The sequence below is a fragment of the Pan paniscus genome, chromosome 7 (genome assembly GCF_029289425.2).
Source record: "Pan paniscus chromosome 7, NHGRI_mPanPan1-v2.0_pri, whole genome shotgun sequence".
Lineage (NCBI taxonomy): Eukaryota > Metazoa > Chordata > Mammalia > Primates > Hominidae > Pan > Pan paniscus.
The window spans coordinates 108,154,183-108,172,432 of NC_073256.2; the positions used below are offsets into that span (position 1 = coordinate 108,154,183).

The following is an 18,250-nucleotide window of genomic DNA, read 5'->3' on the forward strand; positions in this document are numbered from 1 at the left end:
TGCCACTTGGTGACCCAGCCCTCAGCTCTGCCCACCTCTAGAAGCCGATGCTTATAAATCTTTCACCAGATTTTGAGGCCTCTCTGCTTTGTCTCTGTATCTTTTTAATCATCAATTCATGTCATCGGACGTTATGACAAGGAAGCAGCTAACATCATTCAATTTCTTACTCTGATGCCTATGTTCAGTATAAGATTGATTTAGCCTTTCCTTCCTTTGTTCATTCATTCCACATTTGAGTGCCTACCATGTGTGTAGCAATATACCAGGCACAAGATACAGATGAAAAATAGAGTTCCTACTCTGAAGCATCTCAGAGTTCAGACAGGCAGGCAGAGAAGGTACTAAAAAATCATTTTTAAAAATATGATAAAGGACGTGAAAGGGGTACGCAGAGAGTGCTATGGAAACAAGGAGGAGAAACCAATCCAGCCCGGGGGATTGGTGGGGCTGGAGCAGGGAGGAGGCTCTTCTGCAGAGGAAAAGATGTCTGAGCTGACTCTTAAAAAGCCAACTAAGTGATGGGCCACATGATTAAGAAAGACATGTATTCTAGGCAGATAATGCCAAGGGCAACGGCCCAGGAGCATGGGAGAGCAGTGCACAACCAGGGATCTACAAGTAATGATAAATAGGCACATTTTTTCTGTCATTATTTTTGTGCAGGCTTCTATGCTAAGTGTCTTGCATACATTATTTAACGGAATTCTCATCTAAACACTGTGCAGCAGGTACCATTCTTATTTCTATTTGAGAGTTGAGAAAAACAGAGGCTAAATAACATACCTTAGTATTAACCAAAGATAATAAGAAGTTAGGCTGGGCTTTGAGCACCAGTCTTTTGAATATCATAATTTGCCTGCTCAACCACCCCATGCCACTCCAGTGATTCTGTGTGGCTAGAATATTGAGGCTGGGAAGGAGGCAGGGAGAGAAAGGCAAGAGATGACACAGAAAAGGTGATTTTACTTTAAAGGCTCCAGTAAGCCTCTGAAGGATTTTAAGCAGGTGTGTGCTATGCTTAGATGTGCATTTTAGAAGCCTCACTCTGTGGAAAGGATAAAGTACAGATGAGAAGAGAGCCAGATTGGAGACAGAGAAATCAGACAGGCAGCTGGGCACTGCTCCTGGTGAGAGATGACAGGTTTTTGGTCGCATATAGTGGTGACAGAGATGGAGAGGAGAGGAGTGATTCCAAAGATAACCCTTGCAACTGATTAGAGAGAGGTGAGGATGGGATAGAGGTAGGGTGAAGGACAGTGAGGGAAGGAGTCCAAGTTTATTTTGGGGTTTCTCTTTTGGATGAATTGGTGAAGGTTGATGTTATTCAACAAGTGATGGAGCATAAAATAATTAGGAAAAAATGATGAATTCCTTTTTAGACATGCTCAATTCAAAATGCCTAAGAAACATTAATAAGAAGACGTGTACCAGTCAGACTGAAATATGAATCTACATAGTCATCAGCCTACACATGAAAAATCATGGGCTTGGGTAATATCAGTGTATGGAGGAAAGAAAGAGAACAAGAATGGGAAGGGAGCAGATGAAGCAAGGGTACAATTTAGAAAATCTAACATCTAGAAGGCTAGAAGAATTAGGAGACTCCATGAAGACTAAGGAGAGTAGGAGGAACATGATCAGAAAGAAAAAGCAAGAGTTTCAAGAAGGAGGGGAAAATCTGTAGCATCCAGGACAATAGACAGCAATGTCTTGGTCACAGTGACCACCACTGCTCACCAGACCCGCATGTTCCAGACACCATACCCTACCGGGTACTTATGTGAAGTCTCTCTATTCTTAACAACATGGTTGCAAAGCAGTGGTGCTGGTGGGGAAAACAGTGACTAACTGTTGAATACCTGCTTTGTGCCTACTGTTTACTAAGCTCTTTGCACACAATACCTCATTCTTGCTTTTACAGATGAGAAATTTTGCCTGTGATAAAGATAAAGACAGGGAACACTAATTGTAACAACACAGAGGGTTAAGGGAGGATACTAGGCACTGAGGATTTCTTTTCTTTTTTTGTTTCAAAATGGAAGAGCTCCAAGTTGAGTAAGCTAGTAGCACACAGTGGCATAACACAAAAATGTATCCTCAGGGTAAAATAGTTCATAGGAAGATCACCATTATTAGTTAATAATTTTGGCCCATGGCACTTACTACTCCTGAGTCCTAATTTTGCCCTCTTCAGTTAGATAAACGGTCACACAGAATAGGCACTTATGGGGAGAAGTCTCTTTCTCTGTCCTGCCTCAGCCTTCACCACAAACATCTGGTGTTACTCTTGTCTCACTGCATTAAAATTATCTATTAAAATAGTGTTTCCTTAAGTTGTGTATGTTCTGCAAAGGCAAGGCCAGTCCTTTTCATCATTTCCCCAGCTTGCCTGTCAGTTGCCTGGATTGAAGCAAGCAATCAATAAATGTCTGAAGATAATTAAATGTTTTAAACAGCTATTTCCAATGACTTAACTATGGCCTTCTTTAACACTAGAAATTTAGATTGAATTTATCTGTCAGAATCCAAACATAAAAAACTAACTTTGACTAAGGTAAAACAGAAAAGAAAGTTTTGGAAGGATACTAGGTCTCTCAGGAAGTCGGCAGAAAGCCTCGAGATCAAGATTGGAGGACAGGGCTGCTGAAATCACAGAGTGCCATTATCCATTTGATTAATTCATCCTCAGGGCTCCCCTGGCACTGTGGCCACACTCAACACTACACTGTGAGTGTCTACTGCCATTAATAAACTTCCCTGCACATCCCTTGATTCAGGTTTAAACACACAAGTGAAGTGTCCTATCAGCTGAGCCTGGCTCTCAGCCTGTGCTCCAGCTACCAGGGAAGAGGGAGAGGATCTCCTTCCTTTCCTTCAGAAGGGGCGAGTTCTGCCCCCAGTCAGGAAACACACCATGGGGATAGGCACTTAAAGCGGAAGGGGATTTGGATCCTAAGCTGCCAAGGCAACAAAAATGTCCACTAACCTGACTGAAAGGATTCTGAGTCATCACTCAAAAGGGAAGGATAACCTTCCCTAGAATTTAAGATATAAATAAGATAGATTCCCAGCTGTCTGAAATGGTTTAGATAATAGTTCTTCTACAAGGCAGAGATGGATTGAAATACAATATATTCCCACACAGCTATCATCTCCTGAAATGCTAGAAATATCTTCACGTCAAAGTCTTATCATAGGAAGCCTGAGAGCTGGAATCTGGAATTACATTTCTATTTTTTTTAGGCCCTTGCTACAAAGAAGTTGCATTTCCTCCCTCAAGTGGGTTGTCTGCTGTTTGTGACTGATACTATGCACAGCAGTGAGGCATGTGTGTTTCACGAAAATGTGTGAAAACTGCTTTCAAAAATGCATGCCATCTAGATAAAAAGAAAACTATAAAAATATGTTTGGTTGCCACTTCGTAGAGCCTATTGAATTTGTCTGTGAATGTGAATCTAATTGCCATTTTTTCTACTACAGCCTCTGTGAACATTACATTTCCATTAAAAAGAGAAGTCAGTTACAGCAGAATGTATTCCTGTGTTCACATAGGAATCATAAAAATAAATAATGATCGGTTGATTGCTTAATAATTTATGTTTCTTCTTGATAGACCATTAGAGGAAATAAGCAAATCCACAGGTACAGAAAATGTCATTCATTGTCAGTAAAGTGTTACAAACAGCTTCCTGTAACTGAAGTGTTTGTAACTAAAGTGTTACAAACAGCTTCCTGGTTTTGAATGATGACTGCTGATTATTCTCCTGTTCTTCATTTATAATCAGAGAAAGTCTCCTTTATTAACTATTCTTGTTACCATGGGATTGGCATAAAAATATTATCACTTGTGTGGTTGAATTTGAGGGCTGAGGGACCCGCACAACTTGGGTTAGAGGGGTCAGACTTAAACTGCACTTGTTGCAGAAAAATCTATTCCATTCTTCATCCAATGGCAGGAATAAACAACATGTTATTTTGATAAATTCAGTAACTTGATGTTAATGGTTGACAGCCCCCCTCCTTCTCGTGGTTTTTCTCCTTCAGTGATTTGAATGACCTGTGTCTATCTGATGGGTTGACCAGTATGTTTTTTTTTTTAATGATTTTGTATCTATTTTGATGAACAGTTGTCAAAGAGAAGGGTCTATTCTCACTGTTCAGGTAAGGAAATTTGCAGTTAATGAGGAAAATGCACATAAAGATGCCAGATAAATATTCCTAAAGCACAGCTCCAATCAATATCTCACCCCTGATTAAGTTTAATGTCTCTAACTCTCTACCTAATTAAGTCCAGAGTTCTATCCCCGGGCTTCACAGATTTTCATCCTATAGCCTCTGCCTATTTTCTGAGATTTTATTCTACTTTTTTCCTGTACTGTATGTACAGCACAGTTAAGTTTGGTGATTCTTAATCCTTGCTGCACATCAGAATCACATGGAAATCTTCAAACAAACAAACATTAATCCACTGGGCCCACCGCATACTAATTGAAAGTGAATTTGAGGATGAAGCACAGGCATCAGTTTGGTTTGTGTGTGTGTGTGTTTGTGTATCTATTGTTACAAATCCAACCACCTCAACACTTATTTGTATGAAACGGTATACATTTTATTATGCTCCCAATTCTGTGGTCTAACTGTTCTGTCACAGCACAGCACTGGTAGTGTGCCTTTACTCCATGATGCCTGGGGTTTTGGCTGGGACAACTCACACGGCTAGGGATGTCTGCAAGAGCTGGGAGCTGGAGTCATTTGCAGGCTTCCTCATTGACATTTCTGCTGCTGAGGCTGGGATAATGCAAAGGCTCTGCTTAGCTATACCTGTAAGCCAGGTGTCTACACTTGCCTTTCCACATAGCTTGGGCTTCCTCAAAGCATGGTGGCTTAAGGTAGAAAAACTTCCTATACGGAAGTTCAAGAATCCAGGAGCAAATCCACTGTAAAAAGTGGAATTGCAAAGGCTTTTATGCACCTACCCTCGGAAAGCACACAGCAACACTTCTGTTCCATTTCATTCATTGTAGCAGTCACAATCCTTCAGATTTAAGGGGAGGAGACCCACTTCTCTATAGGAAGAATGTCAATGAATTTGTGGGCACATTTTAAAGTTACCACACACCCCAGGTGATTCCAATGTACAGGCAGAGTTGAGAACAACTGGATTCATTTTTTTTTTTTTGTAAGCACCCATCCACAAAGGAGCAGTGGGACTTGGGTGAAGTGAACAAGACACCTAGGGTGCAAAATTTAAGAAAATCATTCTCAGGATCATGCAAGCACAGGATAGAGATTGAGAGCAAGTGCCTCCTTACATTCTGTGCTCAAGTGGCCCCACTTGCCACACCCTAGTCCTGAGCCTACTACAGAGCAACTGTGTATGAATCATTAGGGTGAGGGGGACTTGGATTTCTGGACTAGACAGTACTTTAGTATTGGGATTTGGAAAGCCCAGGTAGGATCTGGGATTCTGTATGTTTATAGGAATCCCCAGTGGACTACTTCCAGCTTCCACGTGCTTTCCTGGTGCCATGCTTTGCTTACGCTGTTCCTTCTGCCTGGAAGTGTTTTCCTTCTATTTCTATCAAGCATGGAGTATCCACTGATTTTTAAGGTCCATTTCATATACCGCTTCTTTCATCAAGCTTTTATTGGTCCCCACAGCCAGAGTGTAACCTGTCTCTCCTGAGAAACCCCTAGCATGTTTTACATGCCTTTAAGACACTCACATGTTGATCAGCATTTTGGTTGTGTGTGGGCCTGTCTTATAGGAAGAATATGTTTACTTTTCTCCGAAGGCCACAAAATGGAGATCTGGATCCTCCTCACCCGTTCTCACTGGTAGAGGCAGAGTCTTGTTTAGACAAAGTTCCCTCTTTTTTGCCTTATCTCGCTCCCAGATAGCTCAAGTTTGTAACCAACACATACACATTTTAGATGCCCAATAAACTGGATCTCTCTCCTGATGAAAGGTGTGGTCAGTTTCCTATTTTTACAGCCTTCGCAGAAGCCGTCAAATATTGAATAATTACCCTGGTTTAAATGCTTAAACACAGATAAGGACTTCGTCTTGTGACTTTGGAAAACTTCATATTTGAACATTACCTAACAATCCTTGCCCCATAGCAAACGTTTCGAAGCCTACTCTAGGCAGAGTTCATAGCACCGCCTTTGTCTGCAGCACTGCCATAGGTAAGCCTCAGAACCCTCTGGGGTGAGACCGGTGTAACCATTTTACTGATGAGGAAAAGTGAGGCTTACAGGTTAAGTCCTTAGAGCGCAAGATAACACCGAATGGCTTAATCCCTACACCAAACCAGCTGCTCCTCGATTGCTGGTATTCGTGAACCCTGCCCCCGCCTTTGGGGAAGGTCGGGCAGACAGGCCACTGGGACCAAAAGCAGAGTAGGTAGAACCTCTCTGAGTTCCTCCCTATTTATGGCATCCACTCAGGTGAGGCTGGGGGCGTCCTTACCTTGCGCTTTGGCTGCTCAGGACAAACGCCCTGCCATTCGTCCCTTCTCTCTGTCCGGACGCCCTCCTCCATCCCTGCACTTGGGGCCGTCGTGGGGCTGGTAGGGGTCCCCAGGCTATCTCCAGCCGTGGCCGATGGCCGTGCCGGGGGCAGAGCCCGCTCCCCTCTGCGCGTTGCTACGTGCGGGGATGACATGGATCCAGACGCTGTCAACTACGGGAAGGGGGAGGCGAGAGTTGGAGCGCGTGGGAGCGCAGAGGCCGGAGGAGGGAGGGGGGACACCGAGCGCGGAGAGCGCGGAGAGCGCGGAGGGAGGCGCGCGCGGGAGCGAACATCCTCCCGGATCCAGAGCCCGGCGGCGGCAAAGCAGCAGCTGCGGCCGCGCCCTTGCCAGAGCAGGTGCGTCCGCCTAGCCCCGCTCCGCCTGAGGCCGTCAGGGCTCCCGAGGATGGAAGATTCCCAGGAGACATCGCCGTCCTCCAACAACTCCTCGGAGGAGCTCAGCTCTGCTCTGCACCTGTCCAAGGGCATGTCGATCTTCCTCGACGTAAGTACAGATGGTGGGAGCTGGGCGGTTGCTTCCCAGCACCTTTCTTTTCCCCGAAAGGAAGGGGTTCGGCTCAGGTGCTGACCAGCCAATGCTTTGTCCCCAGAACACAGGCAAGAACTACCTCCTTTCCCTCTAGAGAACCACCGATGCAAATGCAGGAGGAACGACTGTCCCTTAACTTGCAGCTAAGGCTGTCCCAGACCTGCAGCTTGTGGCTTAACACCCTTAAGAAAACTGCAAAAGTTAGATTTTCCAACAGGCTGGGTTTCGTAGAGACACTATTGCAAATACAACAGACAACATTTGAGTGCATAGGACATTTTAAAGAGGCACAAGGTGTGGGGGGTGAGGTGGGGACAGTGTCCCAACTCATCTCTCTAATGCGCCCTATTCGCAGCCTTCACACTCGTGGATGCTCTCAAGCAACCCAGCCAGGGAAGCAGCAGCGATTGAGACGCCCTCGTCATCCTCCCCCAGACCCCCTCGGAAAACAATTACTTTGAGCATATTTGTTTTTCTTTTTACAGCGGTGGGAAAGATCATTTTCATAATGATTCTTTTTGTCACTGCCACCTCTTCTATTTTCCCTTTTTCTTCCCTGATATTCTCCTTCTCTGTACCTCTCCAAGTTCTAATTACTACTGTCACCTCCATCAATTCTAGCTTTTGACTATTTTCCCTTTGGTCCTATTTCTCACTTCGGTATCGACTGCCTGCCTTCATTACTCTGATCTGATTACATCCTTTCTTTTCCTTCTGTGCTGTTTCTTTTTCCCGTATGGTGTGGTTTCTATCTTTACAGCACTTTTATTTCTTATTTATTTCTCAATTTTGTTTTCCTCTCCTGCCTGCTGTTTCTGTTCTCTCTATTTTTCCCTCTGTTGCCTATCTCTTCTCTCTGCTTTGGGGTTTCTCTCAGCTGCTTGCCGGGCTCCAGGCTCTCCCAGCCCCTCAGTTGTCACATTCATGCTGTTGCCGGAGGTCGTGTCTATCTCAGTGGGGACAATTCTGTCTGCTTCTTGTTTAGGCATGATAGAAAATGTCAAAGGACATGGAGGAGTGCTACGTGCTCTGTCCTCTACCCTTCTCTGAGTTATCTTTTCTTATTAAAGTCAAAATGAGTGGGAGATGGGCCAGAAGCCAGATACATTTGTTTGTGGAGAGATGAAAATATGAGGAAATCAAATTATTAGTATCATAATGGTGAGGCAGAGATAAAGAGGATAGGAGGATGTGAGGCGCTCTCCCAAGTTTATTTTGAATGGATTGGCTAGAATTCTTTTTAATTCTAGGGAAAGAAACTCCTATCAATAATTCAAATTGTTGTAAGGCAAATGATAGAAGTGAGGTTCAACTGTGTGTACTGGCAGCCTTCACCCTTTATCACCTGGTGGCTCCAATTGGCGATCCGGGCATTCTGGGCTGGTCATCTCCTTCCCACCAAATCTCAGGTGTGGTCATTCCTATTCAGCCACCCAATCAGGTGGTTAAGTACCTTATCCTTCATGAGCATTTATCTCTGCCTGGCTTGGGTCAGTCAGATGGTATTATTGGTGCTCATGGCTTAATGGGCTGATCTTATGCAAGTTTTGCTGTTCAGGGCCATAAAGCACTTGAGGAGGTAAGCTGAGAGAAGAGAAGGGCACCACAACATGCCTGAAAAGTCAGGGCCCCTGGAAATCATGTCAGTTATGAGGCTGACAATTAAGGGGCCATGGAGTTGATTCAAAGGGGACAAGTGGGGCCTCCATTCATTCTGACCTGATCTTCACTCTGTCCCCCATTGAGATCAAGTGCTTCCCTGTGCTTTTTAAAAAGCACTTAACAAACCCCGGTGATAGTGTGGAGATGAATGGATTAAAACTACACAAATGGAAAATCATCCTCCTGACTCATACACCAGCCATTGCTTAAGTGTTCAACTGCAATGTTTTCGAAGAGAAAATTAAAATTTCATTTTTTATTATGTATGCATGATTGTTTCCAAGTCTGTAAACAAATAGCATCAGGTCCCTGTACTAAAGGAACTTGTAGTCTGTGAATAGGGTGGTCTTGCCTTTTATATTTCAGAGATTTAAAAATAAAAATAGGAAACTGATTCCCTATGAGAGGTGTTGGCATGCTTGTTTGTCGGTAAAATGCTAGAGTCTACAAAAAAAACCTGCCATTGGATTTTGTGTCAAATGGAAAAGATTTTGTTTACACTTTTCTTTGAGTTATTTTGTGAAAAATCTAACACTGGTGAAATATGTGATACGAAAAATGATTTGTTACTTAGGGATTTGTGAATTATTCATTTCTGGATCATACCACTTTTAGCAAAATAAAATGTAAAATATACATGCATCACTTTATTTATTTGATTTAATATATTCTAGCGGCACTAGCAAGAAAGATTACTTTTAAAATTATCTTCATATTATAATACATAGGTGATAGATATTACCTGTTCCAAACTGGAACAGGTAATTTTCTGTGTGTCTTCTGTATCAAACAGACAATTTCCAAATTTGAGGAAAACTTTGATTTGCAGTGCTTTTTATTGCAATGTCACTGGAATAATCAATCATTTAAGAAATGATGTAAACTGCTACTGAGAACACTATTAATGACATGATACATGACCAGCTGGTTAGAAACTAGAGACAGATTTTAACAAGAAAATCAGAGATAGATTTGCCACAACTGTTGGCTTTTCCTTCAGTATCCTCTCCAAATCAGCAATAGTAATCACTATGATACTTCCTTAGGCTGTTGTGAGTATGAAATAAGGGAAAATGGAAACAAAGCAAAAAGTATTGCATAAATTTGAAGTATTATGGTTATTTCAGTGCTGCACACTGAGTGTATTAAATAACAGTAACAGTAGCTAAATCCACAAACTGATGCAGGGACTATTTCTTCATGAATCTAATTTATAGAATTGTCTTGCTAGAATATGACAGAATTAAGTATCGGTTCATCATAAATACTCTTGAATACTGACGGGAGGCTTAGAAAACCTAGCACTGGTGCCAAGGTATGCCAGTGCATTGAGGCTGGAGCAAGCATTTGCATATGGCATGCCTGCCAGCCACAGGAGAGGGACTCAACTGGGTCCTGGCAACACATAGGACCACAGGGATTACTATTGCTTTTCCTTTTACACCAATGGACTATCATTTCCCCAGTTGCTGCAATCCAGTTAACAGAAGAGGAACTCTAGTTTGGAATACTAGTCCATGTAGCATGTGTCTCCTCTTTTAAGTCATTACATTAATCAACTCCGCTACTGTGAAAAGGGAGAAAAACAAACCTTCAACTCATCCCCAAAAGCAAGAGAAATTCCCAAACGAAATTAGTTGCAACTTCATCCACCCAATGCCACTTTCCTTTCCCATCAGTTTTCCTTTGATTTTTAACTGGAAGGGAAGTGACTGTTCCCCACTTCACTGCTAAAGTTGGAATGAGGCTGGAAAGTTGTGAAGGGGATGAATGACTTTACTGCTTGTCTTCCCTTCCTTCCTTCGTCTAAGCATGCACACTCATGTACACTCTGAATGCAAGATACAGAGCATAGATGGTCAGGAATTTGGTGAAAACAAGAAATAGTTTCTTTTCACAAGGACACTTAATTCTGAAGCCCCATATATGCTCATTTGTATGATGTGTGAGATGCACAGAGGAATGTCGAAGCCGAATGAGTCTTCCAGATGCAATGGTTTTGTGACTGAACTCTGTTATAGCCACACACCTCCCATCTCACCTCATCTCTCTCTCACACACACACACACACACACACACACACACACACACACTTGCTCATTTGAGTGAGATTGTCCAGTTCAGAGGATGGCAGTTAACCCCATCATTGTCTACCCTCATTGGCAAGGCAAATGTCACTCTTGTAGTTACAGGAAACAGCAGAAATTAGGAAAAAAAATTTTAATGCATGCTGGGCTTAATACCTAGGTGATGGATTGATAGGTGCAGCAAACTACCATAGCACACGTTTACCTATGTAACAACCCTGCACATCCTGTACATGTACCCCGGAACTTAAAAAAATTTTTTTAAAGTATTTAAAAATACACTTAGTCTTACTGTTATCATACATTAAAAAATGTTTTCCCACACTGGGCCTACCCTAGGCAAAATTAAGAAGATGAAAATATGTGCGCTGATTCCTTCTCTCCATCCATCTTTCAGTGCCTGCTTCCCCTTATCCAGTTTCAGGGCAACCAGTGGCCTGGTAGTAAAACTACCTGCTGGAAGTCTGGGCCCACCCACCCTGGTAATGGGAGAGACTCCCATCTGACCCCAGGCAGTCTAATGATTGAGACACCTGGGCAACACCAGGCATTCTAATGGGAGAGACTCCTGCCGACCCTGTGTGGTGGGACTCCATGTTCTGGATTAGTCCTGAGTCCCTGTCTTATATTCTAGTTTCTCAGGAATCTACCAAGGGACTATTTCACCTCATTATCAAATCTTAACCTAATTCATGGTAGGAGGCACTTAGAAATATTAGTTCAGTAAATTATGATTGTGTCCATCTTTTAATGTTTCAAAGATAACATTTACATTTTAACACCTGCCTTCAATAACTTAAAGTGATGAATAAGGGATTTTAGTTGAGGCCATCAAAGAATATTTTTGAAATAAAGGAATCTATTTGATAATCTTTGAATTGTAGTGAAAACACAGTATTGCCTGTCTTCAAATTTTAAGCCTGACCATAATATTTAAATTTATTTACCATCCATCCAGTGGTAGCAACCTTAAGATCGGCTGACACAGATTATTCTGGTACCATAACATAATGAACTTGATTCTCATCTGGAGTACATTTTTTATTAGTCTGTGGGATCAGAGGCAAAATTTGCAGCAGAGACAGTTCTGTTCATATTTAATTACAAGAACTGTCTTAATAACAAAAGCTGCTGTTTTTATTTCATCTTTCAGAGGCTAAATGCTACTTGAGATTGTTCTTTATGAAATGAAATGAACAGAAGTCCTGGGTCCAACTCTGTGGTGTGTGATTATTCTATTCTAGTTACTTCAAAATCCCGAGGACAAAATACAGCTTGAAATAGAATCTTAGAATGAACCAAAAGTAAGAAATAGGATGCGTTTCATGTCTCCCTGACTCTCAGCTGGGGCTCCATGGTTGCAGAGGACAGGAAGAAGCTGGTTGTGATAAGGGAATGAATCCTCAAAATCCCCTCTATCAATTAACTCTATGGAGGAAAAATAATCTGGGTCTCATTTTGCTTTAAGCATAGCTCTTACTATTGAAAGCAGTCCTCCTGCAGTAATTACATCAATTTAGTAAAAAACGAGGACCATCTTCTTCTGCATGCGAGTCTAGGTGATACCTACCTGTTGCTGGAACAGTTTCATGGGTGAGATCTTTAATAGTAATACTAGTATCTTAAAACACATTGTGGCAATGATTAGATTTATCTATACCTCATTTCCGTGAAGTTGGCAGAATGAAAGGAGGATAATGTTTTTATAGTAGAAAGCAGTAAAACAGACAACTTGGGAATAAAAATGATTGCTCATGTTTCAAGCTGGCCAGCAAGAAGTGACGATCTAAATATAAGAGTAGCTCTGGTTATTTAACTATAACTACAGGTTACTTAGGGAAAAAAAGTCATCCTCAAGGGCCCCTTCCAAGCAATTAAAGTTTGTCTTTGCAATGTGCTAGTGGGGCATCCTCTTTGGTACTGTATATAACATAGCTCTGTAGTATGTTATCCAGATTATTTTCTATTAGCATACCTATCAGGATTAACTTCATTGCAGCTAGCAGGAAAAATAATGCAAACTGTTTTAAGATTGTTTTAAAAAATAATGTATTGGCTCCTGTAATGAAAAAGCAGAGATCATCTCATCAAGATTACTTAATCAGAGACTCAAGGAGTGCTATCTGGACCCAGTTTCCCTAAGTCTCTGAAAACTACTTTCCTGGGTGTTGGTTCTTTCCAGGTTATATATTGTATTAGTTTCCTAGGGCTGCTCTAACAAACTATCACAATAGAATGTACCCTCCACAGTTCTGGAGGTGAGAAGGGCGAAATCAAGCTGCTAGCAGGATGATGCTCCCTGGGAAGGCTCCAGAGGGGGAACTGTATCATGCTTCCTCTCTTGCTTCTGATGGCACCTGTCAGTACTTTGGCATCCTTGGCTTTCAGCTGCACCACGCCAATACCTGACTCTTTGATCATATGGTCTCTATCCTCTATCTCTGCATCTCTGAATTTCTCTCCTTGTAAGATCCCCAGTCATTGGACTTAGGGACCACCCAATCCAGTTATATTTTATCTTAATGGGATTACATCAGCAAACCCTATTTCTTTTCTTTTTATAACTTAAAGTTTTATTTTAGATTCAGGAGGAATATGTGCAGGTTTATTACATGGGTGTATCACATGATGGTGAGATTTGGGGTACAAATGATTCCATCACCCAGGTAGTGAGCATAATACTCAACAGTTAGTGTTTCAACTCTTCTCCCCAACCTCCCTCTTCCCTCTATTAGTCCCCAGTGTATGTTGCTGCCATCTTTATGTTCATGTGTACCCAATGTTTAGCTCCCACTGATAAGTGAGAATATGCAGTGTTTGGTTTTCTGCTTCTGCATTAATTCACTCAGGATAATGGCCTCCAGTTGCATCCATGTCACTGCAAAGGACATTATCTTGTTCTTTTTTATGGCTGTGTAGTATTCCATGATGTATATGTACCACATTTTCTTTATCCAATTGACCACTGATGGGCACTTAAGTTGATTTAGCATTTTTGCTATTGTGAATAATGCTGCAATGAATATACAAGTGCCATGTGTCTTTTTGGTACAATGATTTATTTACTTTTGGATATATACTCAGTAACGGGATTGCAGAGTCAAATGGTAGTTCTGTTTTAAGTTCTCTGAGAAATCTCCAAACTGCTTTCCACAGGCTAGACTAATTTACATCCCCACCAACTGTATATAGGCATTCCCTTTTCTCTGCAGCAGCTCCAGAATCTGGTTGTGTTTTTTTTGACTTTCTGATAATAGCCATTCTGACTGGTGTGAGATGATAGCATATTGTGGTTTTGATTTGCATTTCTCTGATGATTAGTGATGTTGAGCATTTTTTCATATGTTTGTTGGCCACTTGTATGTCTTCTTTTGAGAAGTGTCTGTTCATGTCTTTTCCCACTTCTTAATGGGGTTCTTTTTTGTTTTTTGAAATATAATTTTTACAGATTCTGTATATTAGTAATATGTTGAATACATAGTTGGTGAATATTTTCTCCCATTCTTTAGATTCTCTGTTTACTCTGTTGATAGTTCATTTTCCTGTGCTCTAGCTCTTTAGTTTAATTAGGTCCCACTTGTCAATTTTTGTTTTTGTTGCAATTGCTTTTGAGAACTTAGTTATAACTTTTTTCTCAAGGCCAATTTTTTCTCAATGTCAAGAATGATATTTTCTAGGTTTTCTTATAGGATTTTTATAGTGTGAGGTCTTATATCTAAATTTTTAATCCATCTTGAGTTAATTTTTGTCTATAGTATTAGATAGTGCTCCAGTTTCATTCTTCTGCATATGACCTACTAGCTATCCCAGCACCATTTATTGAATAGGGAATCCTTTCCCCATTATTTATTTTTGTTGATTTTGTTGAAGATCAGATGGCTGTAAGTGTACAGCTTTATTGCTGGGTTCTCTATTCTGTTTCATTTTTGTATCTGTTTTTTGTACCAATACCATGCTGTTTTGTCTACTGTAGCCTTATTGTATAGTTTGAAGTCAAGTAATGTGATGCTTCCAGCTTTGTTCTTTTTGTTTAGAATTGCTTTGGCTATTCAGGCTCCATTTTGGTTCCATATGAATTTTAGAACAGTTTTTTCTAATTCTGTAAAAAATGACATTGGTAGTTTGATAGGAATAGTATTGAATGTATACATTGCTTTGGGTAGTATGGCCATTTTAACAATATTGATTCTTCCAATTCTTGAGCATGGAATGTTTTCCCATTTGTTTCTGTCATCTATGATTTCTTTCAGCAGTGTTTTGTAGTTCTCCTTGTGGATGTCTTTCACTTCTTTGGTTAAATGTATTCCTAGGTATTTTATTTTTTGTGTAGCTATTGTAAATGGGATTGCATTCTTGATTTGGCTCTCAGATTGAATGCTATTGCTGCATAGATATGCTACTGAGTTTTGTACCTTTATTTTGTATCCTGAAACTTTATTGAAGTCATTTATCAGTCCCAGGAGGCTTTTGGTGGAGTCTTTGAGTTTTCTAGGTATAAGATTATATCATCAGTGAAGAGAGACCATTTGGCTTCTTATTTTGCTATTTGGATGCCTTTTATTTCTTTCTCTTGCCTGATTGCTCTGGCAAGGACTTCCAGTACTATGTTGAATAGGAGTGGTGAGAGTGGGCGTCCTTGTCTTGTTCCAGTTCCAGTTCTAGTTCTAGCATTCAAGGAGATGCTTCCAGCTTTTGCCTGTTTAGTGTGATGTTGGCTGTGGGTTTGGCATAGATGGCTCTTATTATTTTGAGGTACGTTCCTTCAATGCCTAGTTTGTTCAGAGTTTTTATCATGAAGGAAGGTTGGATTTTATCAAAGGCTTTTCCTCCCAAACCCCTATTTCCAGATAAAGTTACATTCGTGGATACTGAGCATTAGGATTTCAACATTTGGTTTTGGAGGACACAATTCAACCTACAATATATCCAATAACAAAACGAATGACAGCAGTGCATTGCCTATATATTCCTAGGTTCAAAGTCAGCAGAAAGAAGAGTATGTCTCTCTCCTAACCACTCAGGCAAAACCATGGCCTGTCATTCACTGGCCCTAATGTGCTCATCCCTGAGCAGTCACCGTGACAAGAGGGATATGACACCGTGTTTGTCAGACATAAGTGCCCTGCCCAGCACTGGAGCGCCTAGGCCAAGCATGTAGGAAAGGTTGGCTTTCCAGAAGAACATTAGAAATCATTACTAAAGAGTAATGGATACCGGATGGCCAAATAGTTCTTATACATCAAGACAATTTAAAATACGTCCAAGATAATATGATTAATAAAGTATAAATAAAGTAGATATAGCATAGACATGTGGTTACTCTTTACCTATGATGTATTATTTTTCTTTTATGTTTTGTTGAATCCCAGTTTTATTGAGGTATGATTGACTTACATTAATGTGCACATATGTAAAGTGTAAACGTGATGAGTTTTAACATATATGAAACCATTTCCACATTCAAGATAATCACTATCTCTATCACCTGCAAAAGTTTTCTTACATCCTCTTGTAATCCACCCTCCCCTGCCCTGCCCATTCCTAGGAAGCTTAATCTGTTTTCTGTCCCTATAGATTAGTTTGCATTTTTAAGAATTTTATATAAATGGAATTATAAGTAGGTATTATTTTGCATCTAGGTTTTCTACTCAGCCTAGTTATTTTTGGTTCTATCCAAGTTGTTGTGTGTATAAATAGCTCATTCATTTTTATTGCTCAGTAGTATTCTATTGTATGGCTATATCACAGTTGGTTTGTTCATTCACGGTTTGTTTATCCATGGACATTTGGGTCATTTTCAGGTTTTAGATATTATAAAGAAAGATCTCAATTGGGAAACGCTTACTTAAAATTAGAATATATTTTATTTAATTACGAATAAATTATGTGTAAGTGTAATGTTCGCTGCAATATTTATTTAAAATGCTGATAAAATTTTTTCCTTTTTCCTTTCCAGATACTGAGGAGAGCAGACAAAAATGGTAAGACCAAAAATCTACAATATCTATTTATTAATCTCTTACATTTTATATTACCTTATAAATAATAATCAGGAAAAAGGGGAGAGTCCGGGAAAATTACATATAAAATACTACCTTATTGTACTAGTGATCGTTTTAGATAAGTTTTAGGCCCTAAATATTCATAAGAAGTTGGCAGAAGGATTTACATTTGAAAGGAATGTTTATGCCTTTGAAGTGAGGAGCTCTGCCATATTTGGACTCTGGCTTTTCCTTTTCATGCACCAAAAAATAATTTTGCAGCAATAGCAGCTTCTATTCATTGAGTGTCTACTGTGTGCCAGGCATTGGGCCAAGTGCTTTGTGCATATTATGTCCTAGAATTATTACGATACAAAGCTGAGACTGGACCCCAGGTCTGTATGACACGCAAGTCTAGACTCTCCACACTGAGCTTTAACATGGCTTTGGGGATTTTACTGTACTCCAAGAGGTCTGCCTGGAAACCTGCATTGCTAGCTTTATCTCTACCCCATTGTTCCTGGCCACTGCTTTCCTATTTGAAGTGTATGCCCTGGAAATGATCATCTATAGCAACAGAGAAGTAGGAGATGGCAACCTCGAAGTAAAAACTTGCTCTGTTGATTTAATGATGACTGCACAACATCTAAGTTGTCATAAGCAGTATCTTTCGACTCTATTATTCCACTAGAAACTTTGTCCCACAGAACACCAAATAAAAGCTTGTTTTGTTTTTGTTTTGTTTTGTTTTTCTTTTTGCTGCTATATTATAAGTACCACGGTAGAGGTATATTCTTGACAAGAATTTCTTGACAAATTTAGGATACAAAGGGTTCTTTCCCTTTTTTGAAATCCCATTTATCTATGGGGAGAGATTACAGGCAGAGTCCAGATCTGACAGTTTAAAGATATATGTTGTGGTCTATTTTACCCTTACGCGGGCAGATCAAGAAAAGCTTGACTGACAAGACACACCTTTCTACACAAAAGAAGATTATTAATCCAAGGAACAATGTAATAGCATCCCAAGTCCCAATAATATTTAATTGTGCTTGGCCATCAAACTATTTTCTCAGACTCTGTTGTGGTGATTGATATATTGTCAGTTCAAATGTGCTTTTTGTTCCCATTTGAAGCATTTCACTATTTTGTTTTTAGTTTTAGTTTTTGGGTTTTTTTTTTTTTTTTTTTTTTTTGAGACAGAATCTCGCTCTGTCACCCAGACTGGAGTGCAGTGGTGGGATCTCGGCTTACTGCAACCTCCGTCTCCTGGGTTCAAGCAATTCTCCTGCCTCAGCCTCCCAAGTAACTTGGAATACAGGCACACGCCATCACACCCGGCTAATTTTTGTATTTTTAGTAGTGACAGTGTTTCACCATGTTGGCCAGGCTAGTCTCAAACTCCTGACCTCAAGTGATCCACCCTCTTCGGCCTCCCAAAGTGCCGGGATTA

General features: G+C 40.6%; 1 protein-coding gene and 1 long non-coding RNA gene across 3 annotated transcripts in view; one reads left to right on the forward strand and one right to left on the reverse strand.

The window, feature by feature from the left end:
* The window catches only part of LOC117981448 (uncharacterized), a 116,791-nt gene extending 110,153 nt beyond the window's left edge, over positions 1-6,638 (reverse strand). The window contains exon 1 of the long non-coding RNA XR_008626441.3: positions 6,476-6,638. This is a non-coding gene — a long non-coding RNA (uncharacterized LOC117981448). The remainder of the gene's footprint in view (positions 1-6,475) is intronic.
* A 66-nt stretch (positions 6,639-6,704) lies between these two features.
* The window catches only part of NECAB1 (N-terminal EF-hand calcium binding protein 1), a 169,295-nt gene continuing 157,749 nt past the window's right edge, over positions 6,705-18,250 (forward strand). Inside the window, exons 1-2 of one of the 2 annotated variants that reach the window (XM_003821141.7) lie at positions 6,705-7,022; positions 16,773-16,797. In XM_003821141.7, coding sequence (XP_003821189.4) covers positions 6,924-7,022; positions 16,773-16,797 — 124 coding nt within the window. In that variant the 5' untranslated portion in view covers positions 6,705-6,923. The remainder of the gene's footprint in view (positions 7,023-16,772; positions 16,798-18,250) is intronic. The other variant, XM_057303049.2, reaches the window with a different exon arrangement.